Source organism: Lepidochelys kempii, chromosome 26 (assembly GCF_965140285.1).
Source record: "Lepidochelys kempii isolate rLepKem1 chromosome 26, rLepKem1.hap1, whole genome shotgun sequence".
Taxonomy (NCBI): domain Eukaryota; kingdom Metazoa; phylum Chordata; order Testudines; family Cheloniidae; genus Lepidochelys; species Lepidochelys kempii.
Genome location: NC_136405.1, coordinates 2,118,368 through 2,144,272, shown reverse-complemented (window position 1 = coordinate 2,144,272; position 25,905 = coordinate 2,118,368). Strand labels below are relative to the sequence as shown.

The window sequence follows — 25,905 nt, the reverse complement described above, 5'->3', positions numbered from 1 at the left end:
TAAAATATAGTCCTGTAATTAAATTACAAATTAGAAAGTTGTAAAAGCTTACTACAAAAATACAGCGGAGTAAGAGGGCTTCTCCTCGACTGGGGTGAAGCGACATCCCCTTTTTCCTCTGAGAGGTTGGGTTTGTTTTGTTTTAAATTCCCTATAAAAATATCCCTGAAACATGGAAGTGTACAAGTCATCACATGGCTTGGTTTGCTGCTTTTAGCTTTAAAATGTACATCCAGGCACTCACCATATAAGTATTTACAAATGTTTACAAATGTACAAAAACCAAACTGAATACACCAGAACCAGGAATTTACAGTGTAAAAAACCAATCCAAAGCCCATGGATGTTGAGAGAAAGGAAAATACAAAAATACAGGTGTCCTTTTGCAAGGGGGAAATTCAGTCTTGTTTGGAATCCCCAGGGCTGCCCGCTGGAGAAACTGGCATGAGACCACCAACCTGTCCTTGCATAGAAACAGACACTGTCCATGTGGCACACAGTCTCTCTCTGGACAAGGTCCGTGGGTCACGGAGCATCTTTTCAGCAAAAGGCAGTTCTCAGTCTGTTAAACAAACACACCCATTTTCTCTCTCACACACCTTGTTTTCAATGGTATCAGAACACACTTTCCTCTCCGATGAGATGGAGCAGGATACAATCATATTCAAGAAACTTTCTCTGCCCAGCCCCCAAACAGAATTCAAAAAACCAAGCACGGATTATTTCAGGATGTCTGCTGAGGCTCCAGGGATAAGAGACATGGCATCTGAAACAATCTTTCCCAGTTCATTTACACCAAAGCCATCAGTCTGTATTTTTCAGAGGGACAGTCATGTCATCTAGGCCCAAGAGTTACTTTTTCCTAAATGAAGTGTTTCACAGAATTTAACAATTGTTTGGAGCAGCCTGAAAGTGTCAATGAACTACACCTAGTCTGGTTTTACACCTCCTCCTGCAGCATTTGCAACCCACACTCTGCAATCTTGGGCTGGTTCTGGAGAACTAGGAAGTGAAACCCACCTAATTTCTGCCTCCAAGCTGAGCGAAATGCATGAAGGAAACAAGAATACAACTTTTTGCAACCATTTTCTGTTTCGGTTCCTGTTGGTAACTTGAATGCAGAGGGATCAGTGTTTTTTTAATTTGGGTTGAGGCTGTTCAACAGTCTAGAGGATTTAGACACATCTTCCATTGATGCATCTAAATCTCCTGCAACATTGCACTGTTGTCCCCCGATCTGTTTGCACTTCTAGCCAAGCAGGTTGCCAAGACCAGGGCAAAGCGAGATCCACGCCAGTCCAGCCAAGCCAATGCCTGGGACACAGACACTTCCAGAGACCAAACGCAGACCCCAACTGCTTAGCTCCAGCAATGCTCCCTGGGAGCAGCCTTACCCCTGTGCCATCACCCTACATTTCACCAGCAATGACAGCTCTATCCGCACTGGCAAAGATGGGACCCACAAGTCACCAGCACCACAGCCCCACTGGCGAGAGCTGTCGTGCGGGCCGGGCTCAAAGCTGGGTGAGAGACGGGCCCCAGCCCGCCTACATGGCAGCTGCCACCAGCAGGGACTCAGCTCCCAGTTCCACCAGTGCAAACCAAACTGGAGAGGTGAAGATTCCTCCCGCACAACCACCAAGTAATCAGGAGTCCAGCCAGGCCTGGAACCCCATCACCCTGAGGTGCTCCCAGAGATTCCCCCTCCCCAGAGGAGACATGCTCACGCGGAAGTAATTCGAATGTGGGACCTGCTGAGGTCACCACAGGCATGGCTCACGCTCCAGCTGAGAAAGGGGAGGAGCATAAGGCTGTAATACCCTTTCTTCCCACAGGGGGCAGGTGTCAGTCAGACAGAAATGGCTAATCTTTGGGGCACGGCTCTCAAGGTGGGCTCTGGTCAGGCCTAGAGGACCATGGCAGGGGTCAGCTGGGTGGCCAGCTTTACCCGCTGCTCTAGGCATGATGAGAGGGAGAGCTCGAGTGGGACTGCACAGCACAGCCTGCCTTTAACCTTGGTCCCCACATCAGAGAGCCCCTCCCTTGGGACACGAGTCCCATGGGGCAGATTGTCCACATGGAGCATCTTGTTTGGATTCCGATGAGCCAAGCAGCCGAGCAGAACGTGCAGCTCCCTCAACAGCCAGCAGCTGGGGCTGGAAGAGCTGGGTTACATGCCCCTCTGGACCTTGTGGCCCACTCCCGCCATCGAGTTCCCCAAGGAGCGGTGAGGCCGGAGAACAAAAGGGGGATTGTGCATTGGACTTGGAATCAGGGCAAAGCCACAAAGTGCAACGAGTCTGCCACTCTCGGCCTGGCAGATCTGGCACGGCTCAGGAGTCTGTTATTGCCAGCCCCGGCTCTTGGGACAACAAAGCCTCACGGGCCAATCTCGAGAGAGGAGCCTTTGCAAAGGAGCTCTTTTGGCAACTACTGACCTGGGGGGTGGAGACGAAGGAACTGTTTCACATAAAGAGGAATTGAAAAGCGTTTCCCTTGTCACAGCTCATGATGTCGCTAGCACCAGGCAGAACTGGGGGCTTCTTTCCCTACCCAGCCCTAGGGGGTGGGGACACCAGCCAGTGGGACAAGAGAGGGGGTCTTTACTCTGACCTCAGCAGGGGAGCAAAGAGGCATCCAGGGCTGTATGAAGACATCTGAGTCACGCTGAAGTCTGAGCGAATGCTGGGTGCGCATTCAGCAGTTCATGCTAGGGGGTGGGTTCCATGGAAAACTCTTCACTCCCCTGCTTACAGCCCGAGTTTCTTCCGCTGAGAGCAGCTCTTGCTTTAGCACCAAATATGTTAAGAGTGACAGATTCCCAGGCACAAGGCCAGAACAGACCCTAAAGATAAAAACACAGCCCATGTCTGGCCCAGTGCCAGGCTCCCTGCACGCTGCCAGGCCCCTAACAGCACACAAATGCTCGCCATGAGACAACAAGCAGCTCTGGGGCTCAGGTGCTATGAAAACAGATTGCCCCCCCTCCATCCCCACTCAGCAACAGTGCTCAGGTCCCACCTGAGCCCACAGCACCTCCCAGCCGCCTGCGTTCCAGCCCGAAGCCAAGACGACTTCCCTGCCATGGCTTGCTCCTAGGCAAGTGGCAGCCCAGGGGCCCGTGGCCAGTCCCATGGCAAGACTCTCCCATGCAGGGTCAGGGGGTCTTAGTCTCACCCTTTGGGCCAGGCTATGAACTATCGTCGTAGGCTGCTAGACCCTGGGTAGGTGGCAGCTGAGAGAATCAGGAGCGACCTCCCGCTGGGCCGAGGGCAGGGGCAGGAGTCGGAGGGGGACTGACTGACTGACTCTTTGGGACACTTGCTTAGAGAACAGAAGCGGTGCGGGAAGCCGGAGGTGCTGGGTTTGCGGGGAGGGTGAGAGGAGAAGGGGTTTGGTCATTGCTCCCTTCACCAATTCTCTCCAGCAAGGGAGCGTGGGTGCAACTGACTGATGGCCTTCGTGACCCCAAATTCAAGGGCCCCTGGGTCCTACTCCACTCAAACAGCCTCCTTGCTGCCCCGGCCTGGGCTTCCCCAACCCTGCTGGTGCCCCTCAATCCCAACCTGCAGCCGGGACTGAGAGGAGCCGAGCAGTGACAATACACCCTGCACACCTGCCCCGGGTCTCTGCAGCCAGCTGGCTATGGCCAGCCCCTATTCAGCCTGAGCAGCTAGGGGCTCCCACCTGGGCTGTGAGCCCCGCCCCTCCTCTCACCCAGACCCCACAGGCAGGGGTGTAACACCGGGGGAGCCCCCCTCTCCCCGACAGATGCAGGGTGGGCACAATGCCGACAGTACCTCCCAGGGCAGGGTTTGCCGCAGGAACCGCGTTGGGGGGACAAAGCGGGAGCAGCTGGGAGAGGCCACCCCAGTGATCACGGCAAGGAAGCTATTGGCAACAACAAACACCGACTCCACCCTCCCGCGTGAACACACAGATGGATCCAGGCTCCCTTGAGCAGTCTGTGTCTGGCATGCGGCCGTGCCAGGTCCTGCCAGCGCAACGGGCCCCCGGGAGCAGGGCTGAGAGGGCTCCGGTTACCCAGAGGCGAGGCGGATGGGGTGAGGTGCAGTGAGAGTATCTGGCACGCAGTCCTGGGCTGGGGCTGCATCTTCCCACTCGGCCTCCAGGAGTGACTCAGCCCAGCAGGGCAGGGTGACGGAACAGCCCCTCACCCCAGCTCTGGCGCCAACAGCCTCAGCTTCACATCCACGGTAACCCTGAGACGGCAAGGACGGCAGCTCCACGGGCGGGCTCTGGGCCTGCCCATGCTGGCTCTAACGGAGCAGGGTCTCCATGGGAGCAGGGGGGTCAGGAAGGCGCCTGCGCCATGGCCCGGCCTTGGCCGGCGGAGTTGGCCATGGGCGGATGCGAGTTCATGCCCGCTGTGAGGTTGGAGTGTGTGTTGGTGCTGATGGTGTAGTCCGCCGGCTGCGGGGGAGACAGGGACAGAGAGCGTCAGATAGGGGCTCAGCCACTCCCGCCTGCGAGCCACGGGCTCCCCCATGATCAGCCTGGCCAGGAAGGCAAGGGACAGGGGAGGGGCTACTCGAGAGACCCCAGGAACCTTCCCTCAGTGCCAGGACGTCTGCAAGGGCAGCAGCCCAGCTGGGCAGAGATACCCACCCACAGAGGGAAGTGTCAGGGCTGGCTACGCCGAGCCCTTCATACCAACGGCACAGAAACCAGCCGGGGCCGGCGTGGGCCAAAGGCGTCCACACAGCTGACGGGGGGTTACCGGGCCAGTCTCAGCCATGAGATGCCTTCTGCTGGTCTGAAGGGGCGTTGGCTTCCCCTGGGCCGGAGTGGGTCAGCGTCGAGCCAGCCTTGGCTATAGGTGCTGGCTGAAAGCAGGCGTGGAGCGGGGCAGTCTCCAGCACCTGCTGCAGTGCATGGGGGAGCCCCAGCAAGGCCAGGGTCCCAGGGCGGGGCAAACACCTCAGGGACCGCGGGCAGGACACACAACGGGCCTTACGTGCCGCCGGAAGAGCCGCTGAAGCAGGCTGCGCTTGGGGGGCTCGGGGAGCTGCTTCCAGTCCAGATCCGGGGAGCGCAACCCATTTGGTCCAAACACATTCAGGTCTTTAAAGCACTCGGTCTCGATCATCTGGGGAGAGGCGCACAGGGGAAAGCTCAGCGGGAGGCGCCCGGGGCCACAGGCAGCCCAGAGATGGGACCGTCCCCCAGGCGATCAGAGGCAGGCTCCCTGGGGAGGGCAGTCTCCCTGTGTGTCTGGGAGCAGGGGGCTGGCCAAGCTGGATGCATTGGGGTGACAGCACACTAGTGCCATCCCTGGGAGCCAGCAAGAGGAGGGACAGCCCCATGGGGCTAGGGCAGGATCAGGCTCTTTGTATTCCTCAGTTTAAGCCATGGGGCTCCTGCCCCTCCTCCCAGGGCAGCTCCTTCCTGCTGGGTCACCCAGCCTCCATTCCCACCCACCCTCCTCAGGGCTTGCAGCTGCAGGGCAGAGGCCTGGATCCCAGCTCCCCCAGGCTCTACCCCAGCATGGTTTCCTCCCAGACCCTGCCGTGGGAACCAGCTGCCCAAGAGGGAAGCCCACCACCAATCCTGCCTGAGAGGAGTTTGCACACCCTGGCGCGCCCCACAGCCCTGGCACGGAGGCAGAGGGCTCGGGAATCAGGGCACCAATCCTCTTATGGGGAAAGCAGACAGGCCAGAGCCCCCTGGCCAGCAATATGGACTCAGCCTCCCTCCTTGCCAGCTGCTGTGCCAGAGAGAGCCATGGGGGCACTGTCTGCAGGGACACATAGTGGGGTGAGGGGGGAGTTCGGTTGTTATGGCTGAATCCCTCCCCCCGCCCTGTACCTCATTCTGCCAGGGGATGGAGACGCTGCCTGTGGCGAATTTGGCGTAGAAGTCACTGTCTGTTTGGTCCAGGTTGACGCCCTTGACGGTGGAGAACTGCTCGATGTCCAACACGTCCTTGCAGTACACGGCCCGAGGCTGCAGGGCCCATGGAGAGTGCTCAGCGTGGGGCAGGGAACTGACCACCCCAGGGCACTGCCGGGCCCATGGAGAGCGCTCAGCATGGGGCAGGGGACTGACCGCCCTAGGGCCCATACCCCAGTGCTGCACGACCCAGAGAGCGCGCTCAGCGTAGGGCAGGGGACTGACCGCCCCAGGGAAGTGCCGGGCCCACGGAGAGTGCTCAGCGTGGGGCAGGGGACTGATCACCCCAGGGCCCATACCCCAGAGCTGAATGACCCACAGAGAGCGCTCAGCATGGGGCAGGGGATTGACTGCCCCCAGCATGCTCCAGGGCCCACTCCCCTGGGCTGGGGAGGCAGCCCCCTCAGACTCAACCAGCAGCCACAGGAGGATCAGCCCATCACCACTGGCCCAGCACTGACTTGTGGCCCTCCCCGCCGATGCCTGGCCTGTGCCATGTTGCCTGCCCTTCTGCCCCCACCCTGCCCCTCCTGGGCTCTTACATCTGGCACAAATGACGGCTTTATGACCCCGGCCTCCAGCCGCTTGAAGTTGATGGTCCTGAAGAATGGATGCTGGGTCACCTGGGCGGCCCCGTCCTCCCCGCAGCCCAGTCGCTGCTTCGGGTCCTTGGTCAGGAGCTGGGGAGACGGACCGAGGCCCCGTGGTCACACGGGGGGGTGATGCGGACTGAACGCAGCGCAGCGGGCTAGACGGAGCGACCCAGCGCTGCCCCCACAGCCTGGCGCGCAGGAGAGCACTGGGGGTGGCACCCGGCCTGGCAGGGGGCTGGAGAGGAGCCTGTGTACGGACGGGGCACCTCCAGGCCCCAATGAGCTCAGAGCCCCAGCGAGACGGTCCCTGCCTGGCGAGCTCACGCTGCACAGACAAGAGTCTCATCACCCACCATTCACAGAGGGGCTGGGGCGGTGTCCACACACTGAACGCGGCAGCGACGTCCTCCCGCAGCTGGAGCTAACCCACCTCCCCGAGAGGCGGCCGCCCGGTCGAGGGAAGAATTCGACCCAACGCTGTTTACCCCGGGGGGTGGGTCAGCAGAGCCACGTCTCGGGGCGTGGGACTTCCTCTCAGCGCTTCCCCTCTTCACCAGAGCTGGAAGCTGGGTAGTGTCTGCGGCTGAGAGCAGCAGCAGGCTCTAGACAGCGGGCGCCTGGGGTCAGGGAGGAGCCACATACTCACAAAGCTGGCCCTGCCGGCAGGGCCCCCAGCAGAGCAGGCCTGGACACCGGCCCCCGCTCCGGACAGACAGGCCTTGAGGGAGGGGCACAGGGCACGGCGGCTCCAGCTGCCAACTCACCATCGTGCAGACGGCCTGGGCGTTCTCGCTGAACTTGTCGGAGTACAGCTCCTGCTCCTCCCGCACCCGCTTCTCCACCTCTTCCCGCTTGACCCTCTCCTTGCGGGCGCGGAACGGCGACTGCCCCGCGATCATCTCGTAGATCAGGCAGCCCAGCCCCCACCAGTCCGGGCCGAAGGTGTAGCGCTCGTTGTTAATCACCTCTGGGGCTGGCGGGGCGAGAGCAGGGGACAGCCCTCAAACAAACCCCATTCGGAATCACTCGCCGGCTCCCAGCCAGGCCCTGAGGCCAGGCTGCCCACAGGTGGGAGAAGGGCCCCGCCACAGAGCACAGCCGTCCTGCCTAGCGGCTTCCCCCTTGACACCAGCACCCGGCCCAGAGCGCTGGCTTCCAGCCGCCACCTCCCGCTCTACCCTTGGCACGGGCAGCCCCAACACCTACCCATGTAGCCGACGGTCCCGACGCGGCCGCGGATCATCTCACCCTCCGGAATCTTAATGGCCAGCCCCAGGTCCGAGATCCGGATGTGTCCTGCCGCGGGAGGGAAATCAGAAGGCTCAGCGGTGGGACTGCCCACCACTCCCAAGCCATCCGGGGTTCCCAGCTCCATGGCCTGCTGCCTCCCTTCAGCAGGCAGCCCTTCGGGGACTGAGGCATCAGCTGCTTGGGCTATTCTAAGGAGATGGGTTTCGGGAAGATAGTCCCAGAGGGGAACAGAGGGAGCCACTGACCTCAGGAGAAAAGCAATGCATGCGATGTCTCTCCCGAAGGGGGCAGAGCGCTTGATGCCAGCTTGATTAAACACGACGATCGTCCCCTCCCCTCCCCGAGCATGGCACCACCTCAACAGCGAAATGCAGCAAATGGGTGAGCGCAGCAGCACGGGGCGGGGTGGGGAATTCCAGCTCCGCACCCCCTAGCGCGGAGCAGACAGAGCCTCCACTTTTAGTCTGACCTGGGAGTCACTGCCCCCACCCCACGTGGGCCCAGACACTGCTCCCAGGGGGGCATCTCAGGCCCGATGCCTAGAGCCTGAAGCCGCTCCCCCCAGCAGACCTGTCTACCCCCTTCACCCTGACATGAATGTGGATCGGGGGCTGCTGTCTCTGGGGCCGCCTCCAGGCCATCACTGCCACTCCCAGCTTGTGGGGTGAGCCGTACCAGCCGGGGCAGGAGGGAGCCCGTCCCCCGCCCCGGAGGCGGCTCAGGGCTGGGTGCCAGCCGGGGTGGAATACGCAGTGCAAGCCGACGCAGTGAAGAGAACCAGAGCCAAGGAACGGCCAGGAGGAGCCAGCTGGGCTCATGCTCCCACCAGCCTGGGAAGGGGCCGTGTAGACCCTGGCAGCTCCCCCCGGACGTTCCCCACTCACCATCATCATCCAGCAGGATGTTCTCTGGCTTCAGATCCCTGGGGAGGAGAGACAGGCCCAGCTCAGAATGAGACAACCGGGGCAGCCCAGGCACGGCTACATTCGCACGTGCAGTGCATGCCAGCTGGGGCTCGTTGGCTCAGCTGAGTACACTGGGGGACCCAGAGAGCCACTCGGACGCTGCTGGCCAGCTTGGTGCCACTAACTCGTGAGAGCTGGGTCTCATATCCCAGGCTGTGAGGATGGGCTAGATCCTAGTCAGAGAAGAGGGAGGGCATGGCCCAGCATCTCATGCCAGGAGCACAGACCCAAGGCCTGGGGAAAGCTGTGGCCTGACAGCGGGCAGAGCCTGAAAGGACAGGCACAGAGCAGCGCAGGGAAGGGGAGGCCCGGGGCCGGCATGCAGAACTCCGTGAGTGCCCAGCTGATCAGGAGGGGCGCTGCAGCCCCTGGCATGGGGAGAGAGAGAGGGACTGCCTCGGGGACCATCTCCTCCCTGGGTGAGCAAGTGCTCAGTAGCGGGACAGGGCATGCTCCTGACCCCACAGCCTGGGCACTGCCAGTCTGCTGCCTGGAGACGGGCACTGCCGCTGCATAGCTCCTCCCCAGCAGCTCTCGCGGGGAGCCATGGCCGGCCCGAGTCAGGCCCCCTGCCCCAGGCCCGCTCACCTGTAGACAATGCCCTCCTGGTGCAGGTGCTGCAGCCCGCAGCAGATCTCGGCCGCATAGAAGACGACACGTTCGTCCTCAAAGCCGGGGTTGCCCATGTTGTAGATGTGGAACTTGAGGTCACCCCCGTTCATGATGGTCAGCACCAGGCAGAGTGCGTCCTTCGTCTCGTAGGCGTAGGCCAGGCTGACCTGCGAGAACGCCCCAGAGCTGGCACCATCGCCACAGGCAGGCCTCCAACAGCTGCCTGTCACCATGGCAGCATCAGGGTTACGGGTGGGGGCAGTCGCTGGGTTGTACGGACCGGAGGGCACAGGGGTGCATGCCAGCTGGGTCCCCATGGCACCCCTCTTCTGCGTGCTTCACTTCAAACCCAGCCACCCCTTTACAAACACAGCCAGTCCCAACCCACGTGATGAAGAGTGGGGGCGTCTCCATCCCACTGACACCCAGCAGGGTCCCCCCGATGGCCAGCTCCAGGGAGGAGGGCTCCCGAACCATCCCGGAGCCAGAGGAGGCAGGAAGCAGCAGCACCAGGAGGGGCTGGGAGCCCAGCTCTCAGGAGAGCAACACTCACCACAAACCTGCTGTTCACTTTCTCCAGGATCTGCTTCTCGTTCAGGGCCATGGCCTCCCCTTTCCGCTTCTTGATCCGCTTCTTCTCCAGCTTCTTGCAGGCATACATCTTGCCTGTTGCTCGTACCTGGCAGGCGCAGACCTGGAGACACAGACACAGCGCAGCATGAGGAGGCCGAGAAGGGCAGTGCCTGGTGCTTGGGAGATGGGACTGGACTAGCTGAAGGAGACCCCTGGGCCAAGGGCCTGGCATTATCCTTCCAGCCCTACCAAAGCCACGTCTCTGTCCAGAGCCACCAGGAGAACAGATTCTCGGGCAACAACTCAGCTTCCTGATCCCATCTGGGCAAAAGGCAAGGGGCCTTCCCCCAGGGGATCGTGGGGTTTCCTGGCCGGCAGTAAACTGACTTATCTGCTCCAATTGTCTTTACAAAGTTCCTCTGCATCTGGGGCAACGTGCCAAGTGCAGGCCACTCAACTCACCCAGCCCCAAGCAGCCCCCTGGCCACACAAAGCCAGCCCAAGGGCCAGCCAGCAGGGCCCAGCTGCACGTTCCCATCGACTAGCCCCAGACTCCCCCGTGGTGGACAGGGACAGACAATGCCCTTGTGCCCATCCCCCTCACCACAGGGCTATGCCCACATACTGGCCTCTCAGAGCTTGAATCACCTCGTTTCTGGGCTAGGCCCCCTCAGCCTGGCAGACAGGCCCCTGCCCAGTGCTCCTGGGGCTAGCAGTGCTTGGAGGCCAGGGCCTCACCAGCTGGCAGCATCTCCCAGGCACCAGTGCCCGCCGGGCTGGTGCTGCCATCAAAGGGGATTATTTTCCACAAAGGCTAGAGAACCTGTGCCACGCCTCAGGGAAACCAGCCTTTGCCCAGCCCCTGAGCCCCCCGCTCCGACGACACAGCCTTACCTCTCCAAAGCCCCCCTTGCCCAGAATCCGGTACTGCCGGAAGGTGTCCTTGGTCACCGACTGCCTGAAATGACAAAGCCGCAAGGCGTGTTTAAGGCCCGTAAGATCCCAGCTCAGCTCAGTCGAATGCAGCCCGGAGACAGCAGCCCTCACTCACCTCTCCAAGTACTTCCACTGCAGGAACCGGTCGAAGTACATGCTGTCCCGATAGTCGGCGAAGGGCGCTCCGCTCAGGTACCCGTGCATAGGACTAGGGGAGAGAAGGGGATGTTAGCTCTGCTCTCCCGGCTGCCCCGTTGGAGGACCCCTCTCCAGCGCCGCGGATCATGGCCACGCTGTATCACGCACAGCGCCGCTCAAGGCCAAGCCCAGTACTCACGCCAGACAGCTGCTGAAGAGGTCTTTACAGGCACTTTTCTCCAGGTTCTCCATGCACTGCTTCATGAGGGCCTGGCTGATTTCCGGCATGTAGTCTGAAGACTGAGGTGAAAGGAGAGCACGGCAGGTCTGAGTCCTGGCTGAAGCCCCCAAGCCCAGCCAGCTCCCCACCTGGGTATTTTCCACCTACCTGATTGATTCTTGGGTAGGAATCATGGGAGACACCAAGCTGCCTTGCCCAGCCCCAGGCAGCCCAGGGCCTTACAGCGAGGCTCCTCACACCTTGTCTAGCCCAGCAAGGGCAGCGTGAGAGAAAGTGCAGCTGAGACCCCACTCTCCGGCAGGGACGCAGACCTGCATCTTCTCCATGCTGCCAGCAAGGGGCACCCTCCCCTCACAGAGAGCGCATGCTGCTCGGCAGAGACACACTTCCCTCTGGCCAGCCTCTGCCTGCCTCCTTCCCCATTGTGCTCACCGTGGGGGGCGGGGGGACCGGGCACACACTCACCTCCCTTTTAAAGAACCTTCGGATGATCTCGTCGCCCATCTCCTTGCGCCGCTCATCCGGAGAGAGCTCGTAATCGATCTGGGCGGGGCAGAAAGAGGCATCAGACTGAGCCGGGCTGGACGGTCCAGCGGTCATTGTTCTGCAAGGCCTGGTACATTTCAGCACCGCTCCAGCCTTGGCTGGAACCACACCAGGGTTTGCCTGGCTCAAACCAAAACCCCAGACCCAAACAGGCACAGCCCAGAGCTGTGAAGCTGGCCCCAAGGGCCCACCCCCCAGCAATGGGCAAGACAGGGCTCTGCCATGTCACCATGGCACCAACACCAAAGGGCGAGGGTGCCACCAAGGCAGACACCGGGTTGGTTCCACACCTCTGCCTCCCACTGCCTGGCACTGCCAGGGAGCCTCCTGACAGAGGGAACGCTGCCAAGTGCTTGGAGGCACCATGGTTCCCCCTCCAGCCCTTACATCAGGACCTGGCCTTGGAGACAAGACTGGATGGCCTGGGACTCCTCCCAAACCCCGCAGCGCCAGCCCTCGCCTCTCTCCACCCTGTGGGCCACACGCTGCCCTGGATTCAGGGGGTTACTGGCACCAAGCACGGGCTCCACGGCTGAAGTGGCCGGCAGCATTACAGAACCGGGCTGTGAAGGGATTTCAGCACCAGGCCCTGCCCCAGCTGTCCCAGGGCCAGCAGGCCTGGCCTGACCTGACCTTTCTCGCCCTTTGTGCTGGAGCTCTGCCGAGACGCTCTCCCCCCTGTCTGGCCACGACACCCCTTGCCAGCTCAGGCCTGCCTGCCATGGTCTTGGGACAAGCTCTGTGCAGCGCTCACACTCCCCAGGTACAGACCCAGTCCCTGTGCTGGGCACCACTGGGGCTGAGGCTGCAGCTCATGGGATCAGCACCTATTTGCTTGTCATGGCATCATGGCTGGTGCCCCGGACGGCTCCCAGGTGACCTGGGCACCCCTACAGGGCCTGACTGCATTTACCTGCATGACATTATTGTCGGCGAGTGTAGATGCTCGTGGGTTTCTGCCCCACACTCAGGGTGACCGGCACTGGGCTAACCATCCCCTCCCTGCAGTACGGCTCCCGGGACAGGCAGGAAGCCAGCGTGGCCGGGGGGTGTACAGCCAAATGTTCCCACCCACCAGCCCAACAAAAGGAACAGCTGTACGGACAGTGGGAGCCATTTATAACCAAACAACGAGCAACTGCGAAGGCGGGGGAGCCGCCAGCCGGAACAGCCTGGATTCGCACACTGCCTTGGGGAGAGCTAACGTGACACATTGCTCGGGGGGATTCACCCACATTCGGGGACCCCAGGGTTCTGCTAAGCACTCGCTGCTAGGCCTCCTAGACACAGCTCCAGGAGGAGGAGCAGGGGAGACCTGGCTTTGCTCAGCTCCCCCCGGCAAGCGGGCATGGACCCCACCAGGGCTCAAACACCCCGGTCACCCCCATGACGGTGCTTGTTAGGCAGCAACGGACTCTGCCAACTCCGCCCAAGAGCCGCTCGTTCTTCCGGTGACCCACCTGGCGCTAACGCCAACACTAACGGGCCTGCAGGGTCTGAACCGCCAGAGAGTAGGGGACGAGCTCCCAGACACAGGAGCAGCCAGGACTTTGGGCCAAACCCTCATTAAAAAGCCAACCGCACCAGGAAAAACCTACCCTGGGCCAAGTACCCGGACAACCTCCCTGGTGTCTCCTTCCCACTTTGCTCTTGTCGGCATGGGGCCCCTGCAAGCCCCTCCTGGCATTCCTCCCTGATTTCCGCCTCCCCATTGGGTGTTGGCGGTTTGCCTTCCTCCAAGAGCCACGCTCTGCGGCTATTAAAATCTGACCTGCTGCTCCCTCGGCCAGTGTTTTGGGAACTCGGCCGGGCGCTAGGAGACGGAGGACACAGGAATGACCCCCAGAGGCAGGGATGAGCCGCGGGCGAAGGGTTCGGTCAGAACTCACCTCTCCCATAGTGCAGCAGAGTCAGGTGTGAAGCTGGCTAAGCACCCGGTCCCCTAATAAAGGGGGGCTGGGAAGAGAGCCAACCAGGGGAATAAAACGGAGCAGGTGCTCTCAAAACTGTCCCAGGCTTCGGCCGCCTTAAACAGGAAGGACGGAAATAGGCTCTGGAGGGCCAGCATAGCGGGGATGGCTCACGGGTCGCCCTCATTCTCAAGGCTCAAGTGACATCTGTGTTTTCCTTAATAAAAAGACCACTGGATGACAGCCATGAGAAACAAACAGGCTGGAATGTCCCATGAGGAGCTGAGTAAGCCTCTCCGAGCCAGCCCTGAACTACAGCGCTGACTGGGGGGTCTCCTTGCAGGGCAGCTCCGGCAGGACCACTGAGGCCCCGAGAAGCTAGGGAAAGGGAGGGGGCTGTAAAGGGACCAAGCTGTTACCAGTCCACTTTGCCGAGACAGGATACAGCAAGAGCAGTTGGCAGTTAGAGCCCCCACGACCCAGGGTGCTGTCCGTAGCCCCACTTTACAGATGGGGAACTGAGACACTGATTGGTTAAGTGACAGGACCAAAGATCACACAGTGAGTGGCAGAGTCTAAAATAAAACCAAGTGGCTTCACACTTGCGCTAGCCACAGAGCCACATTTCCTCCCAGAACAGGAAATAGAACCCAAGAGTCTGGACTCCCCGCCTCCTGCTCTAACCTGCTAGACCCCATGCCTGCTCCTACAGCTGGGGACAGCATCCAGCCCCCTTCCTCTCCGCTCTAACCCACTAGACTCCATTCCCTTCCCAGAGCTAGAGACAGAACCCAGGAGTCCTGACTCCCAGCCTCCACTGCTTTAATCCACTAGGACCCCTCCACCCCCCGGGGGAGGACAATCCGCAAGGTCAGCGATTCATCTGTGGACAGAAAGCAACTCTCTGGCATCAGTGCCACATGTGACCCGGTGCACTGCAGGCATGACACTCCTCGTGGGCCTCCTCATGGCCCCAGGTGATTTCCCTCCCCTCCCTACGTGGTGTGACATTTCCCGCCAGCAGCCAGCCTCATAAAGAGGCAACAAACCCCAGCACCAGCAACAAGCCAGCACAGCCTGCAAGGGCCCCTGGGCATGCAGCCTCCGTGAGCCAACGTGCCAAGAAAAACACACTCCGTGAAGAGGCACCAGCCCATTGGCACCCGGCAAGGATGTGCGCAGAGACTGCTAGTAATCCCGGAGCAAGTCCCAGGGGCCCACGCTGCAGGGTGGATGTCAACAACACGACAAGCCAGCTCTGCCAGCGTGAGTGGCACCAGCCCGCCGTGCAAAGGGGCTGTGGGGGTCGCTCACAATTGGAGCCGGATGGCAGCACGCTGGAGGGGCCGGAGGAGACCAAAGCAATGCAGTTTCTCTTTCCTTCAGAAAGAAGAGAGGCACGCCCCTGGGACCAGGACCCCGCATGCAGCACCGGGCAGGCGCAGGCCCTGTCCTGCAGCATTTCCACAGGACAGCCTCATGCACACCGCAGTGTTACACATGGCACGTCTTTTCCCCTTTGCGATACGTCAAGCTAGATCACTGGAGCATCCCGTAGTGCCCAATCCCTGTTGCCTTCCAAGGCAGGTGAAGCCCCACCCCTCTACCTGTGCAAGGAGCGAGCTGGGAGTGAAAACGCTTCCCTGGTCCCCACATCCCTCGGGATCTGACAGGCTTCTTCCACCCCACTCAACGCCACCCGCAACAGAGGCTCTGCCGGCCAGGCCCTCGGCAACTGCTGTGGATCCTGACCAGTTTGAAAACTAGGGGTGCCTGGTCTTTGACCAGAGCAAAGACAATGGGGCTGCACAGGCCCCGCAGGGGCAGAATCGGGCTGCAGAGCCTGTATTCCAGCCGGACCGTCAGTGCCGAGAGGGGAGCGTATGGACGGACAGCTGGAAGAGCAGTTTCGTGACAAGACCAAACCCATTTCATCAGGGCTCCGAAGCACATTTTGGAGAATAGCCTCATGTGAAACTTTCCTCAGCAACTAAACCGACTGCACTAACTCGAATGCTGCTGCAGGAGAGTCCAGCCTCTACCTTGGGGCCAGGAAGAGGGGCTCAGAAACACAACCCAAGCCTGGACGACACACACAGCTGCTCAGGGTTACCTCACAGAAAGGCTGCAAGCCGAGCAAGGGAATCCGGTGCCAAACCCTGTGTGGACCAAAATGTTAATTTAATCCTGCTTTCAACAAGTTAGCCTGAAGTGGTAAATTTCCAGGCACAAGCTAAACTGAAATACCCAGTTTTAAGTGAATATCAGTGTGTCCACACTGGGGCTTGCCCAGATTTCACTAAACTGGCTTTAAGTGGACCTGAGTTTACCCCAGTGCACCATGCATGTTTTGACAGAGCCCCCACAATTGTAAGTCCACCAGTAGAGCAAGCAAACTACACACACTGGGCATTAAAACCCCTCGGCGCTGCTCCACATCCCCACCACCTCCGTGCTGGGCTGGGACTTGGGGTTGCAATTTTTCCACCCACCTGTCTCTTCCACCCAGTGGGTGCAACGCACTGGCAGAGTTACTCTCTTCCAACTTGACGGAGACCTTGTAAGCCAGGCGGGACTTTACACCACCCCCGACTGTCATGGGGGTCACTTGAAACCCACCAGCAAGGACTCAAAAAAAATAAAAATAAAAATTTGTTCTTGAACCACTGGAAAGAGAAACCAAAAGGCAGGTAGGTGTGAGTGGGGGACAGCCTAACCAGTGTCTTTAACGCGCTGCCTTGTTCACCTGGCTTCTCTGGAGTAATCACTGCTGGCCCAATCCCTCCTTACAGCTCCCTTCCACCATGAGGCCTACACCACACTCGACAATGGCTAGGCAACTGCTGTGCTGGGTCTGCTGCCCGTGACACCGATAGCACCCACCTCCGTGTCACCTCGGGCTCCCCCCGTGGTCCCTCGTCACCTGGTTAGATCGTAGGCGCTGTAGGGCAGGAACTGCCTGTGTTCGCCGCTCCCCAGCACAACGGGGCCCCACCGCATCACAAACACTACTCGATACTCGAGACTGGAAACTGGTTTCTTTACTGGGACAGTCAGCATGGAGACGGCGGGGTGAGTACCCTCCCGGGACTCACGACAGAACTCCATGCATGCAGAGCCACACTGCCCCGGTATGATGCCAGGCTGCCTGGCTTGGGAGGTATGCAATAGCAGCACAGACCTGGAGCCCTGCCAGGAAGAGAAAACCCACAGCTGTGCGGAGGGGTTAGCCCCTGTTCGCAGGCTTCTCACAGATAAGAAGGGCATTGGGGAGGCTTTACCGAGCTGTTAGCAGTTGCCGCGGTCATTAGCTTCTCTGTAATTTCCAACATGCCCGGAGGGCCTTGAGCGCGGCCTGAACAATGACATGCACACTGCAAAGGGCCGGGGTGCCCGTAATCCCAGCCAGGAAGCCACACACCCTTTGCAAATCGCTGCCAGGGCCAGGCAGGGACATTTCCAAGCGAAATGAGACCAGCGGATGCACAGACGCTCAGGCCAATGGAGACGCTCTGCCCCCACCCGGCCTTAGACACTGTTCTGGCAGCACACCAGGCCCAGGAAGAGGCCAGAAGAGAATTTTCCCAAGTGCAGAAGCATAGGGGGCATCTCTATGATGCTGTGCTCAAAGCTGCCTTCCCCCTGGGCTGTGCCAAACCGAATCTGACCTCATGATTGCACCAAACACCAGCTGGGAGAGAGCACACAGGACTCAGAACCCACCTGACGCCAGAGAACTGTAGCCCACCCACCAGTGCCCACCAGATCAGGGTCAGAGAGCCAGAGACCAGGGGTATCTGGATGCAGCCATTCCAAGGCAGAGCTCCCAAGTTCAGGAGGAGATTCCAGAGCCAGGATTGGAATCCTGAACCAGCCTGGAGTTACCCCAGGGACTGTCTCTCCCAATCCACAGAGAATGGACGGGGCAGGCCAGAGTCTGTGAAACTTCTCCATTTCAGTTTCTACAGTGCGCCCAGACTCAGAGTGACTCACATGAGCCTCAAAGGGACTCTACATGCTAACTGAGCCAAGCGTTCCCCGCTCTGCCAGCTCAGATAACAGCGTAAAGCAATATATGACCTGCCTACAGTGCCCTACAAGACCCCCATTCTATCAGCTGTGTGGGAGACGGACTCCCCAAGCAGAGGGCCCTACCCTGTCCATAGCTAAGTGGTTACAGCATGCATTAGAACCAGGGCAGAGGCTTGTGCCTTAGCCTAGAGACCTAGTTCTCCAGCATGATAGCTCAGGGACATTTTTCCTCTCCAGGTATGCAAGAGAACGGTCTGATAACGTGGCGATCACCCTGGTGCACAGTGATGCTTAACCGTTGTCAGCCGCTGGTGTGGGAATGCAGGGACTGCTCGCGGTATGAAATAGAAAAGACTGCTTCTAAAGCAGCCCAGACTCAAACAGTCTGGAGCTTTAGAGACTGACATCACAGCTGGGTCAAGAACAGGGACAAATTTCACCAAGGCTTCAGTAAAAACGTTCTCCCCATTTTTCCGGGTGACATTTGGATGCGAAATTTTATTGCAACATCAGAAGCCACATGCTTCACGTTGCAAAATTGAAATCAACACCTTGAATCGCAACAAATGAGGGGCTAGGGCAGACGCTAGGTGTGGAAGGTAGCATGAGGTTGGTCAGGAGGAAGCGCAGCGTTGCTCTTTCAGCCCACAAGAGAGGCAGGAGGGGATTAAAGGGAAGGACAGTGGTGGAAGGAGGAGCTGGGACATCCTGCAGAATTTTACTAGCTGGAGACAAAAGGGTTTGTATCTGGAAACATGGAAGAGTCCCAGAAGGTACAGAAAGCCTGTGGCTTTGTTACATACCTGCACTTACAGCAACCACCAGACCAACTTTGGTTGGAAGAGTTCTATTTAATTGACTTAGATGGGCAAGAAACTTTTTTTATTATTTTTTTTTAAATTATTAAATCTTCCATAAGCTCAAAGAACCTCACACAAACCCAGGGTTGTTTTTCAGGCATGTGTTTCCCATTAAACACCCATATGACTGGATCGGCCTTTCTGCCGCTCAGATGCATCAAGACTATGCAAAAAAAGAAAAATGCTTAAGTTTTCGTACACCAGCTTGAATTGCTGGCAGGACTGGCTGCTTCCTTCAACACAGAGCGAGATTTTCCCCTGACCCAAACCAAATGGGACTCAGCAAGCTCCTCTCAGTCTGAAGGGCAAAAGCTCCCTCAGTTACATAAACAATTTGGTAATGGGAAACACAGATCATTCTAGGAGGCTTACGTTTTCTATTAAACAGCATCTAAAATTGCCTCCTGGCATCAGGAGAGTAACAGCAGATGCACACGGATTTCAGATCAGAACTTCAAGTTAGCTAGTGAAAAAAGCCCAAATCCTCTAGTGTGACCCAGAGTGAAACCAAGCCCTACTGGACAGACCATGCTTCCAGAACCAGGAAACCTTTGAGGGGAAAAACAAAAAGCCCTTGAGAACACGAAGATATGATTTCACTAGAAGGCCTGACTGAAGCTACATGTTATCAGGGTGGATTTTTGCACGGCTGCCTTAGAAAGGGCTGTGAAATGTACTGCCCGCACACCACTGGAGCTAGGGGCGCACTTTAGCAATTTCATTTTCTCCGGCATCTAAGAAGCCGCCTGTCTATCACGACCACCTAACAAGTCAACAACGGGGAAAGAACGTAGACGGAAGGCGAGTGACCTCTTCTCCCTCATGGAAACATCCTAGTGAATGCCCTAGGAAATCACACCTCTGTAGGCTGGTATTTACAAAGCCATTTGAACAGCCAGAGAGAAGCTTTGAACCCTCCTACAGAATTCAACGGCAGAGATATTCTCTATGGCCCCAGTTCAACCATCCGGGTCTAACTGAAGCACATGCGTCGTCCCAAAGCCCTGCCCCACTGGGCCCTCACAGCTCTGCTGTAGGATGGTGCAAAAGATCCTTGTTCGATCTTACATCCCTCGGAGGCTTTAAGAGCAATTGCCAGTCCCCGGGAAGCAGTGTGGGACGTTTCCAGAGGACTGTTCCAATCAGGAGCTATGTGCACACTGCAGGGTGGGTTTTTGGTTTCACTGCACATGTTCCTGAGAGACTTCCAGCTCCCAGACAGATCCGTTATTGGCAGAGCCAATGCTACATGGGAATTCCCACAGCTCCGGGGCCCGCACCACACCCCCCATCTAGCACACCCCTACATCCACTTTCCCCTTCCCTTCGGAATCCCATTGCTTTCCATTCGCTGCATCCTGTCTCGTCCCCCGACAGAGCAAACCCAGGACTCCCTACACTCCATATATTACAGTGTCATCCCCCCTGCAATCCATACAAGACAGACATCCCTCCTGCCGCGATCCTCCCAAAACCTAACCTAGGTCAAGAACACCAGCAGGGTGCCCTAGCTTCAAACTGCACCGACCCCAGGAGCACCAAAGTCCCCGGGCTGCTGGCGACTAGCGGGGCTCTTACCACAGCGTCCAGGAAGTGGATGCAGCGCTGCAGCTCCGGCCGCCTCTCACAGAACTGGCGGAAGAGCAGCCTGCCGATGGGCTGCTTGTCACACAGGCTGCTGTAGTCCCTTTCTGGAAAAGAAAATCAAGGAGGAGATGGGACAGAAGCACGGCGCACGATGGTCCGTACCGGCCCATTCCGCAGACGCTGTGCCCCAGAGATCATCTCGCAGACAGGTGAGCCCTCCCAGCCTGTAACCCTCCACAGCTCTGTTCCCACATGACTGGGTTCTGCGGCTCACTGACGAAGGAGGCACGCAGCTCTGGAGAGAAGCGCTTCTTTAGAGCACTGCTGCATCAGGCAACAGTGCAACCAGGCTGTGGGATGAGAGCCACTGGCCACTCTCCTGCGCACACCTGGATTGCCTTTTGAGCTGGTGGGGACTGGGCGGTGGAGCGGGAGACAGGGAGCATTGCTGCGGCTGATGAGTCACGCAGACCAGCAGTGATTTCAGCCCAGATCCAGCAGGTAACTCTGCAGGTGAGCCCTTGCGCTGAGGCAGAGCCATAGGGACATCCATGGGGCTCTTCCCTGGCCCGAGGATCCACGCACCAAGTCACCGGACTTGCCTCATGAACGTCGTCATCTGTTGGCCACTGCGCAGCCTCCCGCTGTGAAGGCTCTGAAAGCAGCCCCCAAGGCAGGAAGCTGCTCCCCCAGCCAGCAGGGCTCAGAGCACCTGCATGTCACTGCCTTGGTTCAAGGAACAGGCAGGCAAGAGTCAAACGCCAGCTTGCACAAACTGCACCTGTCGCCTTCGCTGAAGTCACTGGAGCTGACACTGCACAGCATGGCCAGGATTTCTAGGGGACCAGCTCCTCGAGACAGTGTGTGCCCCCCTCAGGCAGCCCCCTCCACAGCCCCCTTTGCCCAAACACCTCTGTGGCCCACGATTGTGGCCTCTGACCTCCCAGAGGCTCGAGTGCGTCTGGACGCTAGGTCAGGCTTTGCTGCAACTCTCTCTCCAGAGAATGCATGAGACTCCCCAGGCAGAGGGTTCTCATGAATCTCCCCTGTGTAGCGTGACAGGGGCCCAGCTCCGTGCTGGGCCCAGCTGCACACAATGAATTCCAGGCCAAAGCCCCCAGCAGCTGTAAGTTTTGTGTTCTAGCAAGACTAAAACATTGCAAATGTCTTTCCCGCTGCTCCTCTCCTTTCTCTGAGCTGGAAACTGCCCCCCGGCCTCTGCCTAACCACATTCCCAGGCCATATAAACACACCCACTCCTTGGTGTTGCAGCCTGAGTCCCAGGGGAAGGAGCAGCCGAGCATGCATTAGGGGAAGAGTCACTGACATTTCCGAGGGAGCATGGGAGAAGGACACACTTATCTTGGATTCTGAGCGCGCCTGCCCCAATGCGGGCTTCCCAAGAACCTTAGTTCCACCAAACTCCACTGGATGCTCAGGGGACAATGGCTCCTATGCTCACCCTCAAAGAGGCAGTAGCAGATCTGCCCGGGGTTTCAACAGCTCTGTGAGATGTAAAGTGCCTTCAAGAGGCTGGAGGGGGCCGTGGCTAGTTTTCTCCTCTTCGGCTCAGTCCAGCTTCTGGGGGAGCCAGGGACTCTCCGAGCGGGGAAGTACCAGGTCTGCTCCGAATGGGGACTGCTGATGTCACCCCCCCATCAAATCCACATTAATAGAGGGTCTGGCCTGAGCCCTGAGGAGGGGAGGGATAGCTCAGTGGTTTGAGCATTGGCCTGCTAAACCCAGGATTGAACTCACAATCCTTGAGGGGGCCATTTGGGATCTGGGGCAAAAATTGGGGATTGGTCCTGCTTTGAGCAGGGGTTTGGACTGGATGACCTCCTGAGGTCCCTTCCAACCCTGATATTCTATGATTCTATGAAGGGAAAGTGCCCTCGATGCGGACACTCACCATCTACTTTCTCAAGTCACTCTTTCTGCTTTGGGGGAAGGTCCCAGGGGAGTTGGGGCCAGGCTTCCTGAGCCCTGCCCAGTCATGATTCAGACAAAGGCTAGGAGCAGAAATGGTGCCATGCGCGGATCGTCCCAGCCAGGGATGAGGACCAGGTCTGCCCCGACTATTACATCCCATCGGCTGCCTTGGATACTGCTGACCATGAGGTTTCACTGGGGACCCAGAGGTTACTAATGGAGTGAGAGAAACGCCTCACCTCCCTGTTCTAACCATTAGACCCAGCTCCTCTTCCACCGCTGGAGACAGACTTCAGGCATTCCAGCACCCAGTTCCCAGCGCACTACTCACAAGGCTAGGCTTGCACTTGAGGGGCGGGCCAGGAAGGGAAGATTCACTAAGGCTGCATGTTCCCTGGAGCAAATGGCTCCAGAGTGGAGCTGACTCAGAGCCGGCAGCTGGGACAGGCACCTCCCAGAGACAAAGAGACACAGCCCTTGCGATGTGCGATGGCAGGAGAGCATGGGAGGGGATGGTGCCAGACACACAGGGTTGTGCAATGGCAGGAGAGCATGTGGGGGGGGGGAGCAATGCTGGACACACATGGCTGTGAGATGGCAGGAGAGCGGGGGTGGGGGCATGCGATGGCAGGGGCGTGTGTGGGGGGAGAGGGGAGGGTGGACGATGCCAGACACACAGGGCCGTGTGATAGCAGGGGAGCGTGAAGGGGGGGCCGATGCCAGGAACGCAGGGCCGTGCGATAGCAGTGGGCCATGCAGGGGGGAGACGTTGGCACACAGGGCTGTCCTGCCCTCGCTGCCCTGCTCCCTCCCGCTTAGGGCCCTACCAAATTCATGGTCCATTTTGGTCAATTTCACAGTCATAGGAATTTAAAAATCGTTAATTTCATTATATCAGTTATTTAAATCTGATATTTCTTGGTGTTGTAATGGTAGGGGTCCTGATCCAAAAAGGTCACAAGGCTATTGTGGGGGGGGAAGGGGGGGCGTCGCGGTACTGCTACCCTTACTTCTGCCCTGCTGCTGGCAGTGGGGTGCTGCCTTCAGAGCTGGGTGCCCGGCCAACAGCCACCGCTCTCCGGCAGCCCGGCTCTGAGGGCAGTGCAGAAGTCAAGGTGGCAATACCGCAACCCCCCCTAAAATAACCTGGTGACCCCCCCCCCGCAACTCCCTTTTGGGTCAGGACCCCCAATTTGAGAAACACTGGTCTCCCCGTGAAATCTGTATAAAAGCACACAAAAGACCAGTTTTCATGGTCTGGGACACAGTTTTCATGGCCGTGAAGCTTCTGTTGCCCTGGTCCTGGAGCACGGCCCCCTTCCCAGAACGGCTCCCTCCCCACATGCCCCCTCTCGCACCAACCATTCCCCCTCCACAGCAAGAGCCACACCCCTGCCCCTCCTGTGCTGCCCTGCTCAGGTCTCTCAGGTGCCCCGGAAGCGCCAGCTTTTTGGTGCAGGAGACGTGTCTCTCTGGGCAGATATGGTGCCCTAGTACCCAGAACTGTACGCCGTTACACTGACACCCACCTGCCCGCCTGCTACTGCAGGTGGCTGGATGAGCATTGTGCAGCTAATGGCTCCCTGACACCTAGAGTCACGTGGGACCCTGAGGCCAGCAGGAGACCCGAGGGAAAGGCCCAATCCCCGTTGCGGATGCAGGAAGGAAGCTCCAGAGAAGTTGCACCCCGCTGAGGCTGGCTGTACCCAGGGAGTTCATTCCCTGTGCCCAAGTGCAGCTCCCCCTAAACCCACATGTATCACCCCAACCCCTGCCAGGGAAAGGCCAGGTTAGTCACTGACACTGATCAGGGACATTTGTGCACCAGGATGCTAGAGTGGAGAGCTGGGTCTGGGACCCGCACAGGGCAAGGTGGGGGTGACGCAGAGTCAGGGAGCGCTGCAGCTGTGTCTGGGCCTGCCCCGCAGGAGGTGCTGCTTTCCTCCCACCTGCACTTCTGCCACACACCCCCCATTCCCCGCTTACACGGGACGCGGGCATGCGTATGGGGGTAGTGCCTGGCTTCTTACAGGCAGCGCAGGTGTCCCCAGCTGCATGCAGGGAGCACACCCTCTCTCCAGCAGCAGTTACCAGCCCCAGCCTTGACCCTTTTCCTGACTCCCTGCCCCACCCTCCTCGGGCTCCCGATAAGCATCTCTCCTCTGCATTGGCAGGAAATGATCACAGTCTTTGTTGTCAAGCGCAAGAGCCGTAGCATGGAGCTCCCCATGGGCCCCTGGCATTTCCCATTGCTCTCTCTGTACCCATTACAGCGCCACACTGGTGCTCTTGGCCTCTCTGCTGACCAGGAGGCCGCGGGGCACAGTGCAGCTCGGTGTGCTAGCCTGCTCTCCCCGCACACTCCCCTCCTTCCCTACTGGCTTGTACCTGCTCGTTCACAGCAGGCACCCAGGCTCTGCGGCAAGCAGGTTTTGCCAGTTCTTGCAACACAATCCCCGCATGCCCCTGCACGAGGCTCATCTCGCTGGCCAGCTCGGGGGAGCAGCCGGGCTGGGGCTCGTCGCTTACCCAGGCCTTTCCGGAGGTCGTCACACTGGCTGATGTGTGGGAATCTGAGGATCTCTTTCCATTTCTTACTCCTCCCTTTCCGCTTCCCTCCACCTCCTGCAAGGGACAGAGAAGGGGGCAGGGGAAGGAGAAATTAATCCGGAGACACTGACCATTGTCATTAGAGCCTGGACACCGAAGGGAGGAACAGCACTCATGGCATCAGGACAGCGATGCTTCACGCACCAGCCACGGGCCTCAACACATCCTTAACCCAGGCCTCACAACCCCCCTGGAGATATGGGGGAGAAGACTCCTCCCCAGGGGAAACTGAGGTGCAGAGAGGGGAAGGGGCTTGGCCCAGTTCTGAGCCTCACCTTGGCCCTGAACCCAGCTTCAGACACTGTGGGAGAAGGAGAGAGTGCGCAGGTGATGCTCCTTCTCAGCAGTTTCTACAGGACTTCCCCCCCCACCCCCCCAGTTAGATCTGCAGGTTTCCCTCCCCACCTCCCCTGCCCCCCTTGCCCCCCGCCATTGCTGGAGCATCAGAATTTGGGAGGATGGGATCAGCTTTACTCCAAAAGGCCCCAGCTCACACCGGGCACCCAGGGCAAGGCGGGGGTGATGCACAATCAGGGAGCACACGGCCTCCTTTTCACGTTGCAGAACGGGGCTGATCCAAAGCCAAAGGGAAAGACTCCCCTTGACTTCTATGGGGCTTGGAGCAGGCCCTTGACGTGGAGAGGAGCTTCCTGCTCCCAAGCACAGGGGAGAGCCTGACAGGCCCCACAAAGAGCAGCTCCCAGGCCTCATGCCCGTCCACAGGAGGCGCCCATTCCTGTGCCTGGCCTGGCCACAGGGTGCTTCGCAAACTGTTAACGGGTTATTCCCTGCCCCACACAGGCAGGCAGCTACTGTCATCCCGTGCTGCAGGTGGGGCAGATGAGGATTCAGCCCAAGAAGTCACAGCCCTGCTGTGGCTGGAAGGGAAAGGGCCACACTTCTGTGTGTTAACACATGAGCGGTTGCACTCCTGGCTCCCAGCCCTCTGCCTGGTCCGCCTGCCTGACCCAAAGACACCAATCCTGCCAGGTCCAATTCTGCATGGTCCTGAGTACACCCAGGAGCTGCTGAGCATCATGCGGAGCGCAGCACCTCTCCCAGGGGCTAGGCACCTTGCAGGATTCGGCAGGAAAGAGCCCCGGTTTCCAAGCACGCAGCAGCCGCATGGTGCTGCTTCTGGCTGCAGATGCAGAGGAACCAAGTCCTCCAGCCTGCCGAGCTCCGCACAGCCTGGCCTCCCGTGAT

The 25,905-nt window shown here is 59.0% G+C and overlaps 1 protein-coding gene across 1 annotated transcript in view; it reads right to left on the bottom strand.

Annotated features, from left to right (window-relative positions):
* LOC140903645 (G protein-coupled receptor kinase 5) overlaps positions 1 to 25,905 on the bottom strand; it is a 62,154-nt gene continuing 36,249 nt past the window's right edge. The window contains exons 2-16 of the mRNA XM_073325249.2: positions 24,619 to 24,714; positions 20,149 to 20,261; positions 11,688 to 11,765; positions 11,181 to 11,281; positions 10,959 to 11,051; positions 10,802 to 10,865; positions 9,888 to 10,028; positions 9,311 to 9,501; positions 8,642 to 8,679; positions 7,713 to 7,802; positions 7,271 to 7,479; positions 6,456 to 6,593; positions 5,830 to 5,967; positions 4,979 to 5,110; positions 1 to 4,434 (exon numbers count right to left, since the gene is read on the bottom strand). Of these exons, the coding sequence (XP_073181350.2) occupies positions 4,315 to 4,434; positions 4,979 to 5,110; positions 5,830 to 5,967; positions 6,456 to 6,593; positions 7,271 to 7,479; positions 7,713 to 7,802; positions 8,642 to 8,679; positions 9,311 to 9,501; positions 9,888 to 10,028; positions 10,802 to 10,865; positions 10,959 to 11,051; positions 11,181 to 11,281; positions 11,688 to 11,765; positions 20,149 to 20,261; positions 24,619 to 24,714 (1,742 nt within the window). The 3' untranslated portion in view covers positions 1 to 4,314. The remainder of the gene's footprint in view (positions 4,435 to 4,978; positions 5,111 to 5,829; positions 5,968 to 6,455; positions 6,594 to 7,270; positions 7,480 to 7,712; positions 7,803 to 8,641; positions 8,680 to 9,310; positions 9,502 to 9,887; positions 10,029 to 10,801; positions 10,866 to 10,958; positions 11,052 to 11,180; positions 11,282 to 11,687; positions 11,766 to 20,148; positions 20,262 to 24,618; positions 24,715 to 25,905) is intronic.